The following is a 19,908-nucleotide window of genomic DNA, read 5'->3' as shown; positions in this document are numbered from 1 at the left end:
TTTTAGAGAGAGAAAAGGAAGGAATGGTTGAATGAACATTTGTCCTGTTAAACAGTAGATTATAAAGCAAAAAAAAAATCTCTGAAACAATAGAAAAATAGAGATTTTCCACATGGAGAGGCTACTTAAGACATTAGTGTTCCAATAAAGTGCATAGGGAATTTGCCTTACCCACACTTGCAGGAACTCATCCACTGACTTCCATGTCTTCCTGGCCCATGTGAATGCCCTGCAAAGCCTGGTGGAGCAGCTCAAGCTAGAGCCCAGTAGGGAGAGGATCAAGGTCTCCCAGGCCACTGCAGAGCTTCAACAGTACTGCATGCAGAATGCCTGCAGGATGTCCAGCTAGTCAGTGTTCCAGAGGGAAGCAACCCCTTCCAGGAGCCCAGAACCTGTGTGTTTTACTCTGAAGACTGGAAAGAAGTTCGCTAAGGAATGCCTTCAGGCACAAAGTAATGACTGACTTCCTTCAAGTCTCAAAAACATTTTTCCTTAACCAAATGACTTGTAGATATTTCAGACTTTTCTTGTAACTTAGTCCTATGTTGGGAACAGCCCTGCCTGGTTTCTACAGAAACTGATGAGTTTCAGCTCAAATGGAAGAAAACTGGATGGAGGGGTAGACATTTAACAGGAGACATTTAAATAATAATGGCCCTGTTTGTTTGGTGAAGTGCTTTATACTCAAGACAAACATACCACCAACCATACCAAAGTGCCCTCTTTCATAAGTGAATCACCAGTGTTTCTATACCTGGGATATTGTGTCTGTTTTATTTACTGGACATTTACATTTTTGGAAGAAAAACATTTTTGTTTAATAAAAAATTGAATATTTGAAATTTGTTATTTCTAAGATTTTTATAGCATAACAAAATTAGTTTTTTCCTCATGAATTTACAGTTTCTAAGTTGAAGTAAGCCAGTGTAAACTTGGCAGGGGGTGGGGTGGGGAAATAGGCTTTATTAACCAAATGTCTTGATTCTTCCAGGTGAGAAGATTTCTGGGGATTTTGGGGGTTTTTTTAAAGATTTTATTTATTTACTTTTAGAGAGAGGAAGAAAGAAAGAGAGGGAAAGAAACATCAGTATGTAGTTGCCTCTCATGTGCCCCCTACTGGGGACCTTGCCTGCAACTCAGGGATGTGCCCTAGACTGAGAATTGAAAAGACCAATCTGTGAACCCTTTTGTTCACAGATTGGCACTCAATCCACTGGGCCTCACCAGCCAGGGCTGTTCTGTTTTTAACACTAATCATGAAAGCATTTCTTAGCAAACTTGTTCAATGTCTCTTGTATCAGATTGCACCATTTTGTGTATGAAGCCAATGTGAGCTTTGTCTTAAGTTCCTCTACTTGATAGTTACTGTGTTACTAGTGAAAGTGGGGTTCTGGCTGTGTCACAAGAAATGCATTCCAGGAGACTCACAAGAGAGAATGAGTTCTGGTGATAACATTTACTTGTGGTGCCAGATACAAAATCACAGGGGTTCCCCTGGGCTCCTAATGTTCCATCTCCATCAGGATGGACACAGAAGAAGTCTAATCTTGTCTTCATCAAGACCAAAACAAAGGCCAGCATCCAGACTTTCTGTGTCATATTAAAGATTAGCCCTGTGGAGCCTGCATTGCCTGCCACAGGCACCACAAAGTTACAAGACCCACATGGTTGCTATGGAGATAACACACATATGAGCAAATGAGGCCAGCGTGTATCACTGTGCAGGAGAGAGAGAAAGGTTTCACTACCTGAGGTTATATTATCTCCAGCTGGGGAAAGACCAGAGGCTTTTTTAAACTGACCAGTCAAACCTCCCAAGCTTATATAGGCTTGTGATGGGTCCACCTCCTAACCAGTCTATTCCCTTCCCATGTTAAACTGACAAGCCTCTATGGTTGCCATCTTGGTTCCCATTGAGCATGTGCTTACCTCCTCCCAAAGTCTGGGCCAGTGGACCAGGAAGATGGAAAAACTGGCCCTCCCTCCCTATGTGGGAGAGTAGGGGATGTTAATTATCTTGGCAGGGAAATGCTGCCACCCCCTGAAATGTGTGACAATGTTGTGTTCTGGTAAAGCAAGCTGGGTTCTTAACATCTAATTCCTTTTGCTCTTTTCCTTTATTAATATCTAGGTACTAGATATTAATCTAGTACCCTTTCTAGGGTACTAGAAAAGTATACTAACAGTTGTAATTTTAAAAATACTACATTAATTCATGTCTTTAAACAACGTTTAAAATTTGCCCTGTCTGGTGTGGCTCAGTTGGTTGAGCATCATTCCACAGAATGAAATGTCACAAATTCTATTTCTGATCAGGGCACATGCCTCGGATGTGGGTTCAGTCCCTGGTAAAGGCACACATGAGAGGCAACCAATTGGTGTTTCTCTCTCACATCAATGTTTCTTCCCCTCCCCTTCTCTCTGCTTTCCCCTCTCTCTCTAAAAATAAACCTAACCCAATTCTTAAACAAAGGAAAAAAAATTTAATGTTTCAAATGTGACTATAGACATCACAAATGATTAAAAACTGAGGCATGTCACAATTTCACAACCTAAATAATTTTTTAATCATTTTTATTTATTTATTTTTAAGTATATTTTATTGATTATGCTATTACAGTTGTCTCATTTCCCCCTTCACTGGCCTCCACTCTGCACAACCCCTCCCACCAACATCCCCCTCTTTAGTTCATATCTGTGTATCATACTTATAAGGTCTTGGCTTCTACATTTCCCATACTATTCTTACCCTCCTCCGGTCTACTTTCTACCTACCATCTAAGCTATTTATTCTCTGTACCTTTTTCCCCTCTCTCCCCCTCCCACTCCCCTGTTAATAACCCTCCATGTGTTCTCTATTTCTGTGCTTCTGTTCCTGTTCTAGTTGTTTGCTTAGTTTGTTTCTGTTTTGTTTTAGGTGTGGTTATTCATAACTGTGAGTTTGCCGTCATTTTACTGTTCAGATTTTTTATCTTCTTTTTCTTAGATGAATCCTTTTAACTTTTTATACAATACGAGCTTGGTGATGATGAACTCCTTGAACTTGAACTTATCTGAGAAGCACTTTATCTGCCCTCCCATTCTAAATGAAAGCTTTGCTGGATAGAGCAATCTTGGTTGTAAGTCCTTGCTTTTCATGACTTGGAATACTCCTTTCCAGCCCCTTCTTGCCTGTAGGGTCTCTTTAAGAAATCAGCTGACACTCTTACGGGCACTCCTTTGTAGGTAACTGTTTCCTTTTCTCTTGTTGCTTTTAAGATTTTCTCCTTATCTTTCAACTTGGCTGACATAATAATGATGTGCCTTAGTGGGCTCCTCCTCGGGTCCAAGTTCTTTGGGACTCTCTGAGCTTTCTGAACTTCCTGAAAGTCTCTTTCCTTAGCCAGAATAGGGAAGTTCTTCTTTATTACTTGTTCAAATAAGTTTTCCACTTGTTGCTCTTCCTCTTCTCCTTCTGGTACTCCTATAATTTGGATGCTGGAATGTTTAGAGATGTTCTGGAGGTTCCTAAGCCTCTCCTCATTTTTTTGAATTCTTGTTTCTTCATTCTTTTCTGATTGGATGTTTCCTTCTTCCTTCTGGTCTATGCCATTGATTTGTGTCCCAGTTTCCTTCCCATCACTATTGGTTCCATGTGCATTTCCCTTTATTTCATTTAGTGTAGCCTTTATTTTTTCATCCAATTTGCAATCAAATTCAACCAATGCTGTGAGCCTCCTGATCACCAGTATTTTGAACTATACATCTGATTGGTTGGCAATCATTCATTGCTTAGTCATATTTTTTCTGGAGTTTTGATCTGGCCATTTTATTGTCTTAACGTGCCTGTTACATAGTGAAGGACAGAGCCTTAGGTGTTCACCAGGGCAAGATAACTAGTGTTGCTGGGTTGTGACACTGTATGTGGGGCCAGGATCCAAAGGGAGCAATGAAGCTTGCTCCACTTACTGCCAGATTTCAGTCACTTCTCCTGCTTCCCACAAGCAAATTGGACCCTTCTGGTGCTGATTCCTGTATGGGTGGGTTTGTGAACTTCCTAGGACCCTGTGGGTCTCTCCAACAAAATTTCCTGTGAGGCTGGAAATTTCTCCTGGCACCTCAACACCCACAGGTGTTTTCAGTCGGTGCTTTGAGGCTTTATTTCCCCACACTGGGACCCTGGGTTGCACCATCTTACTCACTCCCCAGTTTTGCCTGGTTCATCCATGTGCAAATACAGGACTGCTGGGTCTGCCAGCTGCCTTGTGAGCCATGCCCTGTTCCACAGTCCACCACGTTTCTGGGTCCACCTGCTTATTCCTTGTGCACCCAGGTCCACCAGCCATTCTGCCTTGAGCCCTCTCTGTCCCAGCTCCTTGACTCTACCCCTTCTACCAGTCTGGATGAATGTGGCACCAAGGGAACTTCAGTCTGCACTCCAGGTACTTTCTAAGACAGCCTACTGCCCTTCCCAAGGAACTATTTATAAACATCAAACTGTAAATGTCAATGATTTCTCAGGAAACAACAAGAAATAATTCATGTAAAATAATAATAAAGCTCTTTGCAACATCAGACTCTGGAATGTAGGTTGTATTCATTTTAGAAGCATCAGAGAATACTCAGCACAAAATACAGTTGTTGGGGCAAGGAGGAAAATCAGTGTTTTTTGTATGGAACTTTAACAAAGAATACAGTCTAACTAAGAAAAATCAGACTTATTTCACATAAAAGTCTCAAAATATGGGGAAATCCATGATTTGCCCCTCTGCTCTGCTAACTCCAAATAAAGAGACCATAAATCAATAATCTGCATATCTCAGTGAACTGAAATATTGTTTAGTCTTTCAGGGTTTAATACCTCTCCTCACCCAGAGCCAGTTTTCTCACTGTTTATTTGCAGTGTAATAATGGATCAAGGTACATCTGAGGTACGTTATTATATTCTAAAAATATATTATTCTAAAAATTATATTACATATAATATAATGTATTATATTATATATAATATTCTAAATATAAATATATTAGAATATTAGAATATCCAATTAGAATATAAATATATTATATTCTAAAAATATATTCACAATGTTTATGTCTTCTTGATGGATTCTTCCCTTGAGTATTATGAAGTGACCTTCTGGGTCCTTTTTATGGCTTTTTAAAGTGTATTTAGTCAGATATAAGTATTGCTACCCTGGCTCTTTTTTCTTGTCCATTTGCTTGGAGTATTTGTTTCCAGCCCTTCACTTTCAGTCTCTGTAGGTCTTTTGTTCTGAGATGGGTCTCTTGTTGGTAGCATATTTGTGGGGCATGCTTTCTTATCCATTGGGCTACTCTATGTCTTTTCATTGGAGCATTTAATCCATTTGTATTTAAGGCTATTATTAATAGGCACTTATATATTGCCATTGTTTCATACCTGTGTTCCTCTCTCTCTCACTCTTCACCTTCCTTTTCTTAAAGCAGTCCCTTTAGCATCTCTTGCAGAGCTGTCTTGGTGGAGATGTATTCTTTTAGACTTCTTTTTTCTTGGAAGCTCCTTATTTGGCTTTCCATTTTAATTTAGAGCCTTGCTGTGCAGAGTAATCTTGGTTGCAGGCCTCTGGCTTTCATTTCTTGGAGTATTGCTTGCTATTCTCTTCTGTCTTGGAGCATTTCCATTGAGAAATCATCTGCTAGAATTATCGGGGCCGCCTTGTGTATTGCTTCCTTTTTCTCTTCTGCTGCTTTTAAGATTCTCTCTTTGTCTTGGAATTTTGCAATTTCAACTATGATGTATCTTGAAGTGGTCCTCTATAAGTTACTCTTGATTGTGACTCTCTTTGTTTCCTGGTTTTGTGTGACTTTTTTCTCATCAAATTAGGGAATTTTTTCATTATTACTTTATCAAACAGGTTTTCTGTCCTTCGCTCTTCTTCTTCTCTTTCTGGTATCCCTATTATATGGATATTGTTATGTTTCATGTTGTCTTGTAGTTCCCTGACCACCTGTTTATTTTTTCTGAGTCTCTTTTTTTTTCTTGCTCTTTCTGGGTGTTTTTTCTACATTGTCCTCCAGCTCACTGATTCTATCCTCTGCTTCATCCATCCTGCTTGTAAGTGCTTTTAATGTGTTTTTTATTTCTGAGATTTTATTGTTCATTTCTTCCTGCTTTTTGTTTATAGCTTTTATTTTCTATTTTTATGCCTCTGTAGTTCTCACTTGGTTCCTTGTAGTTGTCTGTCAGCTCCTTGGGCATTTTTATAACCATTAATTTGAAATCTATAGCTGATAGTTTGGTTACCTGCATTTTGTTTAGCTCTTTTAGTGGGGAGTCTTCCATTCCTTTTGACTGCATTTTCTTTTTTGTCTCCCCATTTTAGTTGACTTTTTTGTTTGTTTCTGCACTTCCTGATGTTTTGATTTGTTAGCTGCCTTTGTCTCTTTGTAGGGTGAATTTCTATGGCAGGAATTCTATGAAGTTCAGTGGTGTGGTCTCTGATCTCCTTGACTGGACACTCTATGTTTGCTCTTTCTTGTTTGTGTTGGCCGACTTGTTGTACTTGGGTTTGTACCTTTTGGTGGTTCCTTTATTGGTAGTTTTTCTCCTTCAGCAAGTATACTGATATTCGTAGCTCCCACCTATTCTTCTATGTGATGAGTGGCAGGAGGTAGGCAAAATGAATTAAGACAGCAGGAAAGTATTTTATGGCATTTAAAGTACCAGCAAGTAGAGAAGAGATAGGAGATTCTTTGGATAAGTATAGCGTTAACTGTGATATTTCACCCAATTAGCCACTTTTTATAAAAGGTGAAAGAAAGCTAAGACTCCTGTTAGAGAGGAGGATGATTGTGAACTGAATCCAGAAAACAGAACCCTTGTGCAAGGTTAGATGATAAGACATAGTGAGAGTAAAGGATAGAAAGTAGATGTAGTGTGAGAGAGAATAAAGTTAACCACAACAATAATAATGCTCAGGATTAAAATGAAGTGGTCTAACCTGGCTGGTGTACCTCAGTGGATTGGGCGTGGGCCTGTGAACCACACGATCACAGTTCGATTCCCAGTCAGGGCACATGCCTGGGTTACAGGCCAGTTCCCAGAAGGGGACTCATGAGAAGCAACCATACATTGATATTCCTCTCCTCCTCTCCTCTCCTTCCCCTCTAAAGATAAGTAAATAAAATCTTTTTTTAAAAAAAATGAAGTGGTCTAAGAGCACGGAGGGTTGCTGTGTAATATGCACAATTGTATGGAACAATTATTTATAATAGTACTGGAATGACAATAATATGACAAGAAATATATGATTTGGATAACCAGAATAGAAAGTACCCAATGAAGAATTGTGTGTTATTGCAGCAAATAAAATTGAAGCAGTAGTCAAAAATCTCCCAAAGCACAAAAGCCCTGACCAGATGGTTTCACAGGAGAATTCTACAAAGCATACAAGGAAGAGCTAACTCCTATTCTTCACAGGCTATTCAAAAAAAATCCAAAATGATGGAAGATTCCCAAACTCTTTTTATGAAGCCAGCATCATCCTAATTCCAAAACCAGGTAAAGACACAACAAAGAAAGAAAACTTCAGGCCAATATCACTGATGAACATAGACGCTAAAATCTTCAACAAAATATTGGCAAATCTATCCAACAATACACCAAAAAGATCATACACCATGACCAAGTGGGATTCATCCCAGGGATGCAAGGATGGTTCAATATCTGCAAATCAGTAAATGTAATACATCATACACACAAAAGCAAAGACAAAAACCACATGATCATATCAATAGATGCAGAAAAAGCTTTTAATAAGGTACAACAACCATTTATGATAAAAACACTCAGCAAATTGGGAATAGAGGGAGCATTCCTCAACATTATATGGACCATGTATGACAGACCTACAGCTAACATCATACTCAACGGACAAAAACTAAAATCTTTTCCACTAAGACCAGGAACAACACAAGGTTGCCCACTTTCACCGCTTCTATTCAATATAGTATTGGAAGTTTTAGCCACAGCAATTAGACAAGGAAAGGAAATAAAAGGCATCCAAATCAGAAAGGAGAAAACAGAATTGTCACTGTTTACAGATGGCATGATAGTGTACATGGAAAATCCCATAGCCTTTACCCAAAAACTGCTCAGCCTAATTAATGAATTTGGCAAAACAGCAGGATACAAAGTCAATATCCAGAAATCAAAGGCATTTTTGTATACCAACAATGAATCAGCAGAAGCAGAAATCAAGAAAAAATCCCCACCTCACCCAGAAGGTAAAAGACCTTTATGCAGAAAACTACACAACACTGAAGAAAGAAATCAAGGAAAACACAAACAAATGGAAACATATACCCTGTTCATGGATTGGAAGAATTAACATCATCAAAATGTCCATACTACCCAAAGCAATTTACAGATTCAATGCAATATCTATTAAAGTACCAATGGCATATTTCACAGACATAGAACAAACACTTCAAAAATTTATATGGAACCATAAAAGACCCCGAATAGCAGCCGCAATTTTGAGAAAGAAGAACAAAGTAGGAGGGATCACATACCTGATATCAAACTGTATTACAAGGCCACTGTAATCAAAACAGCCTGGTACTGGCATAAAAACAGGCACATGGACCAATGGAATAGAACAGAGAGCCCAGAAATAAACCCAACTCTCTACAGTCAATTAATATTCGACAAAGGGGGCAATAACATAAAATGGAGTAAAGACAGCCTTTTCAACAAATGGTGTTGGGAGAACTGGACAGCTACATGCAAAAAAATGAAACTTGAGCACCAACTTACACCATACACCAAAATAAATTCAAGGTGGATAAAAGACTTAAATACAAGCCGTGACACCATTAAAGTCCTAGAGGAGAACATTGGAAAGAAAATCTCAGATATTTCATGCACCAACTTTTTTACTGATATGTCCCCTAGAGCAAGGGACATAAAGGAAAGATTAAACAAATGGAATCTCATCAAAATTAAAAGCTTTTGTGTGTTACGATAGCCAAGAGTTGGAAGCAGCCTAGATGCCCATCGGTCAATGACTGGATCAAAAAACTATGGTACATTTACACAATGGAATTCTATGCAGCAGAAAGGAAGAAGGAGCTCCTACCCTTTGCAACATCATGGATGGAACTGGAAAGCATTATGCTGAGCGAAATAAGCCAGGCGGTGAAAGACAAATATCATATGATCTCACCATTAACAGGAATCTAAACAAACCAAACAAGCAAGCAAAATACAACCAATGACACTCAAATATGGAACAGGCTGTCAGGGCCCAGAGGGGAGAGGGGAGAGAATCATAGGGGAAAAGGGAATGGACTCACATGAACAAGTATAAAAGACACATGGACAATAACTAAGGATGGGGGGGTGGAAAGGGGAGGGAGGCGGGGAGCATGGGGTGGGGGGCGGGCAGGGTTGGGAATATAAGACAGAAACCTGTACTTGAACAAGAATTAAATAAAAATTATATTAAAAAAAATAAAAAAAATAAAAGCTTTTGTGTGGCTAAAGAAAACAGTATTAAAGTAAAGAGAGAAGCAACTGTTTGGGAAAACATATTTGCCAACCATACCTCAGACAAGGGTTTAATCTCCAAAATATACAAAGAACTTACACAACTCCACTCTAAGAAGACAAGCAACCCAATTAAAAAGTGAGCAAAGGACTTGAACAAACATTTCTCCAAAGAGGACAAACAGAAGATCCAGGGACACATGAAAAGATGCTCGATATCACTAGCTATCAGAGAGATGCAAATTGAAACCACAATGAGATACCACTTTACACCTGTCAGAATGGCCATCATAAATAAAGCAACAAACAAGTGTTGGAGAGGTTGTGGAGAAGAGTGGACCTTAATCCATTGTTGTTGGGATTGCGGACTGGTACAACCACTGTGGAAAACAGTATTGAATTTTCTAAGAAAACTAAAAATAGATTTGCCTTTTGATCCAGCAATTCCACTGCTGGGATTATATCCTAAGAACCCTAAAACACCAATCCCAAAGAACCTATGCACCCCAATGTTCATAGCAGCACAATTTACAATAGCCAAGAGCTGGAAGCAACCTAGGTGCCCCTCAGTAAATAAATGGATCAAAAAATCATGGTACATATACACAATGGAATTCTATGCAGCAGAAAGAAAGAAGGAGCTCCTACCCTTTGCAACAGCATGGATGGAACTGGAAAGTATTATGCTGAGTGAAATAAGCCAGGTATTGAAAAACGAATACATATGATCTTACCTTTAATAGGAAGCTAAAAAACAAAACAAACAAGCAAGCAAAATAAAAACAAAGACACTGAAATAGAGAACAAGGGGACAGTGACCAGAGGGGAGAGGGGAGGGAATTTCAGGGGAAAAGGGGGAAGGATTTACAGGAACTAGTATAAAGGACACATGGACAACAACTAAGGGGGGTGGAAATGAGAGGTAGGTGGGGAGCACTGGGGGAGGTGGGCTGGGATGGGAGTAAAACACAGAAAACTGGACTTGAACAATAATTAAATAAATTTTAAAAAAAGAATTGTGTGTTATTGGAACACAGGTGAAATGAATAAAGGAAAATTAAAATACAATACAGAGAGAATAAGGAAAGCCAGTCAAGCAATGCAATTAAACAGGAAAATAAAATGAGGAAAACTAAACATAAGGAGGAGAAATTTAAAAATACTAACAAAATAAATGTGGTAAAACATAATTGCAAGATAATAATAATATAATACACAATAAAATGCCGCTCTGTGCAAAGTGACATTTGTCTCGGTTTCTCAGTTTTGGGGCTTAGCCTTGTGCTACCCCTTTCAATCTGTCTCTAGACCCTTTGTAACTCGGTTTCTCATTGTCTCACTTGGAAGGAAAAAAATAAAAAAAAGTGAGGACAGGAAGAGAGAGAATCCAAAAAGAAAAGGAAAAAAAGATAATAATAAGCCTCCTGCTGACTTTAAACCTGTTCAGTGAGTTCTGCTGGGCTTCTTAGATGCCACAGAAAGAAGGGGCTTGGCTTCACTTTCTTCCTTTCTTTGGTTCTGAGAGGATGGGGAACAGGTTTGGGGGCACTATTCACAGTTCCCTGGCCTCCCGCCCAGGTCGTCTGTGAGCTGCCAGGCTCAGATCAGCCGCTCTGATGCTCACAGTGTGAGTCACTCTCTGGCTCAGAGCCAGAGACTAGCGAGGCACATGGTTACCCTCTGCTCTTGTTTCTGGACACGCAGTGCCAAACCAGCAGGGCACACAGTTCCCCTCTGCTACTGTTTCTGGGTGCACAGTATCAGTTAGTGGGGCACATGGTTTCCTTCTACTACTGTCTCTGGGTGTGTATGCAAGACTAGTGGGGCGCGTGGTTCCCCTCCGCCATTCACTCTGGGTGCGGACAGTGAGAGACAGGCGGGGTGCGTGGTTTAGCCTCCGCTACCGTCTCTGGGCACTTGGTTCCAGACAGGCAGGTCACACGGTTCCACTTCACCACTCACTCTGGGCACACGCACCTGAAATCTCCCTCAGGATGCACCAGCTGCAGATGGAGAGTTCCTTACAAAGCTGGTTCTCTAACTTTCCTCCCCGTATCCTGCAGCAGGTGCTGGGACAGGGGCCACAGCAGCCTTGGTCCCAGAGCACTCTCCTCACCATCTGTTTTTCAATTTCCTCTACAATTTTTTTGCCTCCAAACTTCATATAAGCTGAGATTCCATTGGCTGTTCACTCTGTTCCTCGGAAGGTTCCTCAGAACACACCTACCTCACTGCCATCTCTCCAAGCTTTTTCTTAGAGAAATATTTAAGTGAACATCAGAGTATGAAGGAGAAGACTACTGAATATTTAAAACACCGGTGTCAAACCCTGATCCTATAAGCTGATCTTGCTTGTGACCTGGCTATTCCCAGAGAATGGATATTATCAAAGTGGAAATTAGAAATCTTTCCTAGGCTTGAGTGTGATGAAAAGTGAAGAATCGACTCTCCATGGTAAGGGAGCATGGGGATATCTTCCATGAGCTATTAGTATTTCAACCATAAAAAAACTATCTGACCCACAGTTTGGGTTGAATTTCTGTGAGAAATCTGATATACTGTAAAAAATCTATTCTAATGCTGTGTCTTACATTCCTCAAAGAATTGAACAAGTACAGTTCCTGAGAAAACATCAGGCTGCAGATTAAAAAATGAAACCACATGAGTTTATTCTTGAGGTGGTTTCATTTTCTCATCAAGATAGATGGCAGGCCTTAAAATGCAGTTACTGACTCATGTCATCAGTGGAACTTTTTCTACAGTATAGGCCAATTCTCCCAGAATAGATTCCTGCCTCCCTGGCCATTGCTCTCTCAGATCCCATAATCTATCACTTATCTCCTGAACTTCACTACAATGTCATTTTTTCAAGATATTGATAAAGTCTTTCAGACCTGTGAGTTTCCAGAATTATCTTTCTCTACCAATAACCCTTTCTCATTCACTTTAATTTCTTGATTTTTGATCACCTATGTAAGAATAAATCTAGGTAAGCCTAAATATTTCCTGTGTTTGCTAAGAGAATAGTACAAGCAGGAACTGATCCTAAAGAATAGATCATGAGAAATGGTTCCTGGGAAACCAAGACTACCTCATTTCCAGTTATGGGAGCACCTTTCCTGCCATTTGAACTCTCTGGTCCTCTAGAATTACAAAGAATAGATGTTCTCTCTCACATCTCACACCCTTAAAGATTGTCCTGCATCATGGAAGCCCTCAACCATTTTTACATCCATGTGCCATCTAATGGGCCTGAAGTTTCCCGTACCCAACCCTAGGGTCTCTTCAGTGGCAGAGGCAGAGTTCTTAAGGTAACTTTCTATCTCCATTTTCATTCTCCTATAGTTTAGTGATGGATCTAGGAGACGTCTCTAGTAAAATAGGACTTTGCCACTGAGTGTAAATATCATTACAGGAAGTGAAAGTGGTTCAATGGCTCTTCCTGGTTAAGCAGGATATCTTCTGGACACATTTCTTACATGTACATCAATAACTCATCAGATAGAACCTGTAAGGATAAATAAAAAATTTTAAAAACTCCACAACTGGGATAACATATAGGAGGAAAATGAGCTTATTAATATGCAAAGCAAGAAACACTTTCTAGAACAACCTATTGCTTCAGGATATCTGGCATTTATTTCTCCTTGCAAAGTTAATGTGGGTTTGAAATTTTCAGCCAGGCCTGCCTATATTATTTTTGAGATCCGGTGCAAAGTGAAAATTTGGGAACTCTTATGTTAAAAAGAGTGATACCTCATTGTGATTTTAATTTGCATTTCTCTGATGATTAGTGAGGTTGAGCTTCTTTTCATATGTCTGTTGGCCCTCTGTATGATCACTTTGGAGAAGTGCCAGTTCAGGCCCTTTGTTCAATATTTAATGGGATTGTTTGTTTCTCTGGTATTGAGTTGTTTGAGTACTTTAGGAATTTTGGGTATTAAACCCTTATCAGACGTATCATTGGCCAATATGTTCTCCCATTCAGTGAGTTGTCTTCATTTTGTTGACGGTTTCTTTTTCTGTAAAAATATTTTTTTTATTTTGATGGAGCCCCATTTATATATTTTTTCTTTTTTGTTCCCTTGCCTGAGAAGATAGACCAGAAAAAATATATATTGCTATGACAAATGTCCCAGATTTTACTGCCTATGTTTTCTTCTAGTACATTTATGGTCTCACAGCCGTCAGACTGACTGCCATCAATAAATCCACAAACGACAATCCACAAATCCATCCTCCATTGGTGAGGGTGTGGAGGAAGAGGAACCCTTCTGCACCATTGGCAGGAATACAGATTGGTTCAGCTACCATGAAAAACAGTATGAAGTTTCTGCAAAAAAATTAAAAATGGAACTGCCTTATGACCCAGCAATTCTAATCTGGAAATGCATCCGAACAATACAAGAACTGATTCAAAAGAATATATGCACACCAAGTGCATTTCAGTGCTCTTTATAATAGCCAAGACTTGGAAGCTGCCCTGATACCTGTCAGTAAATGAGTGGATACAAAAGCTATGCTACATTTACACGATGGAACACCACTCAATCATACGAAGAAGGACATCTCACCTTTCTAACAGCATAGATGGACTTACAGGGTACTAATAAATAAAATAACAGACAACATAGAAACTGACTGATAGATACAAGGAACAGACTGACAGCTGTCAGAGTGCAAAGCTTGGGGTGAAACAGGTGATGGATTAAGTGTACAAAATAATTCGTGGACATAGACACAACATGGTGATTACCAGAGGGTAAATGTTGTGGGGGTGGATGGAAGAAGGTAAACAGAGGATGAATTGACATGGAAGGAGATTCAACTTTGGATTTTGAGAGCAAAACACAAGGTGCACATGATGTATGAGAGGGAAGCAAAAATATCAGAATTTATTTAAATAAATATTGTGTATTTATTCTACATATTTAAACTTCAGTCACCTTCAAAGTACTCTCCATTTGATGCAATACCCTATGAAGATGTTTTTTTCCACTTTCAAAAGTTTGTGGACTCATTGATTTTGATGCTTTTAAGGTCTTCTGCCATTTTTGTTTCACTGCTTCCACAGCAGCAAAAGGATCCCTTTGAGGTCTTTTTTCATCTGAGGAAATAAAAAAAATTGCTCAGGATGAGATCAGGTTAATAGGGATGGTAGTGCATAGGGGTCAGGCCATTCTTGCCCCAAAACTGCTGAGCATTTAGTGCAGTGTGAGCAGGTGTGCTTATAAATCACCCACCATGAAATGGCCAAACCCGATGAAAGAGTCTTCAAAAACTTTTCACTGAAATTATAAAAAATAAAATAAAATAAAACTTTTCACTGAAGTAAAATGCAGCCTCTCACAACAAGGTGAACTTGTACACTCATACACATGGTTTCCTAAAACACTCACTTAGAGGGGGAAGCTTATACTACAAGGGTCCCACCATCCAAAAGATAATTCTGGGTGTATTTGGGTTCCGTCTCATATTATAAAATTCTACTTTTGAAACCTATATAATTTTATTGACCAATATAATCTCAAATTTGAATTTAGGAATAAAGTAAGTTAAATAGAAGGAAAAGTGCCATTAGGTAATGATTTTAATGGAATCGCTTTTGTAAAATGCTTTAACTCTTCATGAAAATTAGTTTCATGTAAGTATGAATTAAATGCTTTAAAGCAGAATATTCTCAGGCATTTTAGGGTCACAGAAAAATTAAGAAGAAGCAACAGAGATTTCCAATGTACCTCCTGTCCCCCACATAAACACAGCCCCCTCCATTATGAACTTGCCCACAAGAGTGGTATATTTCATACCCCTGACAAACCTACATGGACCACTCACATTCCCACTGAACTGTAGGGTTTGCTCTCTGTGTTGTACATTCTACAGATTTATAAAAATGCATAATGGCATATATCCATCATTATAGATAGTATCATTGGAATGAATTTCAATAACCTACAAATTCTATGTGCTCTTTTTAGTCACCCATCCCTCTCCCCTCAACCCCAGGTAATGACTGGTCTTTTTTTGTCTCCATAGTTTTACCTTTTCCAGAATGTCATATGGTTGGAATCATATAGTATGTGGCCTTTTCAGATTGGCTTTTTTATTTAGTAAGATACATTTAAGTTTGCCTTATCTTTTCATGGTTTGATAACTCCTTTCTTGTTTGGATAGACCACCATTTATCCATTCACTTACTGATGGACCTTTTGGAGGCTTCCAAGTTTTGACAACTTAGAATAAAGCTGCTATAAAAACCTTTTGGCAAGTTTTTGTGTGGATATAACTTTTTGACTCCTTTGGGTAAAATCCCAGGACCACAGTTACTGGATTATATGGTAAGAGTATGTGCAGTTATGTAAAAAATTGTCAAACCGCCTTATTGAAATATCCCATACATATACTTTCAATTCATTTTGTAGCAGTTGATCAAGAAAGTTCACTGCTCCCCTCTGCTGCATGTCTAAGCCCCAGAGAGTGAAAGCATGCACCAGCACAACAGGTGGTCCTCACACCTGCTTAGCTCACACACTCCCTGCTGTGACCATGACCCTGAGCCTGCATGTGCTTCTCTCCTTTGTCTTGCTGCCCTATGTATCTGCAAGGCTCATGCACATGTTCCATCCACTTATAGTACTTCTCTTATACAACACAATTGCAAAGAGAAAATTATTAAGAATTTCAAGAAAGTGATAACAGAATATTAAACCAAGCCCAGGATTCCTTCGGCAACTGCAGAGGTCACATGCCTAGGAAGCTGGATCTGCTTCCAGCTTCACTGGAGTCTCTCCATTTGTCTTCATCTTAATTTTTAGGGTCCTATCCTTCTATCAGGGTCCTTATATTATAATAAAGACAGTGCAGCTTAGAATTAAATTGTTCCACATGCAAGTTAAAACTTCAGGTTTGGCGGCCAAAAGTCTTTCTCTCTGACTACCGCAGATGAGGGTGTTTTCAGGGTAGTCCTGGAAGCTTTCTGCTTCCTTTCCCCAATGTGAGTATGTTACAATATCATGAGTAACAAATTCACTCAAGATGCAAGGAAGAGCGATGGTATTTAATGGAACAGAATGAAAATTTTCAAGAGCTCTTCCATGCAAGATGCAATCTAGGAAGGCCCTGAATGTAATCCTCATACACTGCTGGCAGCAGTGTACACTGATGCAGCCACTAAGGAAAACTTTATGGATGTTCCTCAGAGAATTAGAATAGAGCTATGGTATGATCTAGCAATCCATCATCTGAGTATATATCTAAAAAATTTGAAAGCACTAATTCATAAAGATGTATGTACATCTAAGTTCAATGCCACTTTACTCCCAGTAGCCAAGACATGGGGAAAACCTTAGTTTCTTCAATGGGTGACTAGAGAAAAATAATTGGTACCTATATACAATGGAATACTGTTCAGCTATAAGAAAGGATGAAATACTGCCATTTGCAAAAATGTGGATGGATCTTGAGGGTGTCATGCTAAATGAAATGACTCAGACAGAAAAGGACAAAAATCACAAGACTTCACTCCTATGTAGGACATAAACAGAAAGCAACAAATGAACAAACAAAACACTCATAGATATAGACCACAATATTGTAGTGACCAAAGGGAAATAGAGTTCAGAGGACATTAAAGAATGTACATAGGGTTCCAATTATACAGTCGCCAAGGGAGATTAGACTTTTGGAGGTGGGCATATAGTGCAATATACAGGTGATGTATTATAAAATTGTACACCTGAAACTTAGATAATGTTATTAACCAATATTGCCTCAATAAATTTATTTTTTAATTACCTCAATTGATATTTTGTTAATGATGTATATAAGCACATTGTACAAATTTATCAATAGAAATCATTGGAATTAGATTATTTTAAAGATTCTATATCACATAGCTCAAAATATAAACTCTCATGTCACCCCAACTGCACCAATTTATTAATAACTTTAATTTAAACAAGTCACTTCTACTCAATATCCCTCGCTTTACCCATGCATAAAATGAAAAAGTACCTATTTACATGGTGTTACCAGTACTGAATAAATAATGCATATAAAAAGCTAAGTGCCTGTAACTCAATAAAATTATTTTTCTTATATTTGTTATATTCAGGAGTGAATAAGCCTAATACAAACTTTAAAAACTAGTATACAGCCTCTCTTCCTTTTCCTTGGAAGTATAACCACTTGCAGTTACCTGAGAAAAATTAGTCATCTCCTTTTATTTGTTGACTGCCCTACATTTTCCAAACCTTTTCCAGTAATTTATATGTGTAAATGCAAGGGGGGTATGTTTTAACAGTAAATTAAATTGGCAGCTTTTTCAATTGTTTTTAATTGTTATATATTAGAGCTTTGTAGCTGTAAATTGATTTCAGGGGAGAAATAAGGCAAAAGGAGTGAGATAACAGTGCTGAAGAGTCTAATTTTAGGACAAAGAATGTTTTGGAACATAAATTTAAAAACCCAAAGATGTACAAGGCTAATATGGGGTCAACATGCCTGCCCTGTAGAAGGGGTGGAGCTGCAGGCCCAGCTGCAGTTTGGGTGCGGGCTGCAGACCACCTGGGAGCACTGTGCCTCTGCTGCACAGAAGTAAGTGGCTGAGTCTTCCAACTGGGAGGTTGTTATGTGCAGGGTACTGTACAGGTCCTTAGCATTTAGTGAGGATCTGAACCTTCCAACCTGCTTTGAGTCTGAAGTCAACTCAAGTAGATTCATGAGGCCACCACCCGGATTCTGTCGAAACCACTGCATTCGGTACACTGTGGTAGAAAAATTGCATCTCAGAGTAGAGTTGGTTCCCTCCTGGAGGCTCAGGGCTGGAGGACCCTGCTCCACCTTCAGCCCTCGCACCCCTGCTTGGAAAGAGAAAAACACAAATGTTATCACTGGAACAAATGATACAGTTTCTAGACTTGTAAAACATCCCGAGAAACACCCAAGTGGGACCATCTAAGGAAGATCTGTAGCAGATCTCCCTTCCTTCTCCCACAACTAACTGTGGACAACTCCAGTCCCCACCTGAGAGGCCCCCAACTCACAGCAAATCTGGACCCACAGAAGCCACAGCAGAGCTCCCAGGTATCTCTTCATGACTTATTGCACACACACTGTGCTGCCTCTGCCCCCGCTCTGGAGGATGTAGTGTTCTGGACCCAAGCAAAGTTTCTTCCTTCAGTCAATATGCTCCACCAGACTCACTGAACACCAATCACCTCTGAGCTGTCACTCATCTTAACAGCCAACTCCACCCACAGTGGCCCAGTGAAACTGCACAGTCACTATTCAAAAGATTTGGTATCAACAGTGGGGCATGGTAGAGAATAATATATACAAGGTTTGAAGATATACAGGTTGTTTTTTCTTAAAACACTTACATATAAGAAGTTTCTGAGATAGTGTTCAGGAATGGTGGATGATATTTCTGGAAGAATCAGAGTCTCAGGTATAATGTACAACATTAAAGAATCCTAAGAGAAGTGACTCCGTATTTCTGAAATTGCCCGGTTAAATCAATAATTTGAGAATTCAGTCATATGAATATTCTGATAAAGGAAAGCTGATAGCATGTACTGTGCATTGCACAAGTTAATGCGTTTTATTAAATCCATAGAGTTCCAGAAACCAAGACATATAGTCACTATCTGAGTAGAAAATGATTCCAACAAAATTAGCTTGAAGTATAATAGAATTTGTGTCTAATGTCCACTATGACTTATTTTCTACTTCTCCCCACTCCTGTCCACATCTTGGGCACCTTGCTGACCCCCACAGCCAATTCTGATCCAACCACACTATGCTGGTCAAATTACTATTGTCCTCTCCCTTTTTTTCCATTTTTCTTCTTTACTTTTTCTTCTATTCTCTTTTTTGTTGTTGTTAATTTGTTCGTGTCCCTTCTACTTTCATGCAAATACATGAAAAGGTGGGATACATAGGGTATTGGAATAACAACTGGGTCATTGGTTTGGAAGTATTTAGTCAGAACAATTACAAAATTAAAAACAGATTGTGGAGATGTTTTCTGTTGAGCTTCCTTGCTCACAATGACCAGTCACATCCTCACTCCTGTGACTCAGCACAGGGAATCATTCCCACAGTAGATGTACAATGTATGGAGTCCAGCGTTCTCAAGTTTACATCAAGTGAAATAGCTAAAAACTGGAGGTGAACTTGACATAGACACTGTCACCCTCTCCTCATCTCTGCTGCCTATAATTTGACTGGCTCACAGGCTCACTGGTCTCCTTTCTTAACTGCTCACTCAACCCTCAGAACCATATGAAAGTTGTGTTTTATACAGCCTGCCTTGCCCCCTAGTGGGCCTAAACCATCCCTACAGAGGACTTTAGACTTGTTATCTCAGCAGTCACACTACCTCAGCCTCACTCCGT

At 39.3% G+C, this 19,908-nt stretch overlaps 1 gene segment (V, D, J or C); it reads right to left on the bottom strand.

The window, feature by feature from the left end:
* Window positions 1-18,004: 18,004 nt before the first annotated feature.
* Window positions 18,005-18,656, bottom strand: LOC118987153 (T cell receptor alpha variable 22-like). The segment is given in 2 exon segments: window positions 18,005-18,369; window positions 18,556-18,656. Coding segments are annotated over 2 exon segments (417 nt in total).
* Window positions 18,657-19,908: the final 1,252 nt, after the last annotated feature.

Source organism: Sturnira hondurensis, unplaced genomic scaffold (genome assembly GCF_014824575.4).
Source record: "Sturnira hondurensis isolate 20B ecotype Veracruz unplaced genomic scaffold, ASM1482457v3 Scaffold0005100, whole genome shotgun sequence".
Lineage (NCBI taxonomy): Eukaryota > Metazoa > Chordata > Mammalia > Chiroptera > Phyllostomidae > Sturnira > Sturnira hondurensis.
This window is presented reverse-complemented; position numbering and strand designations above follow the sequence as displayed.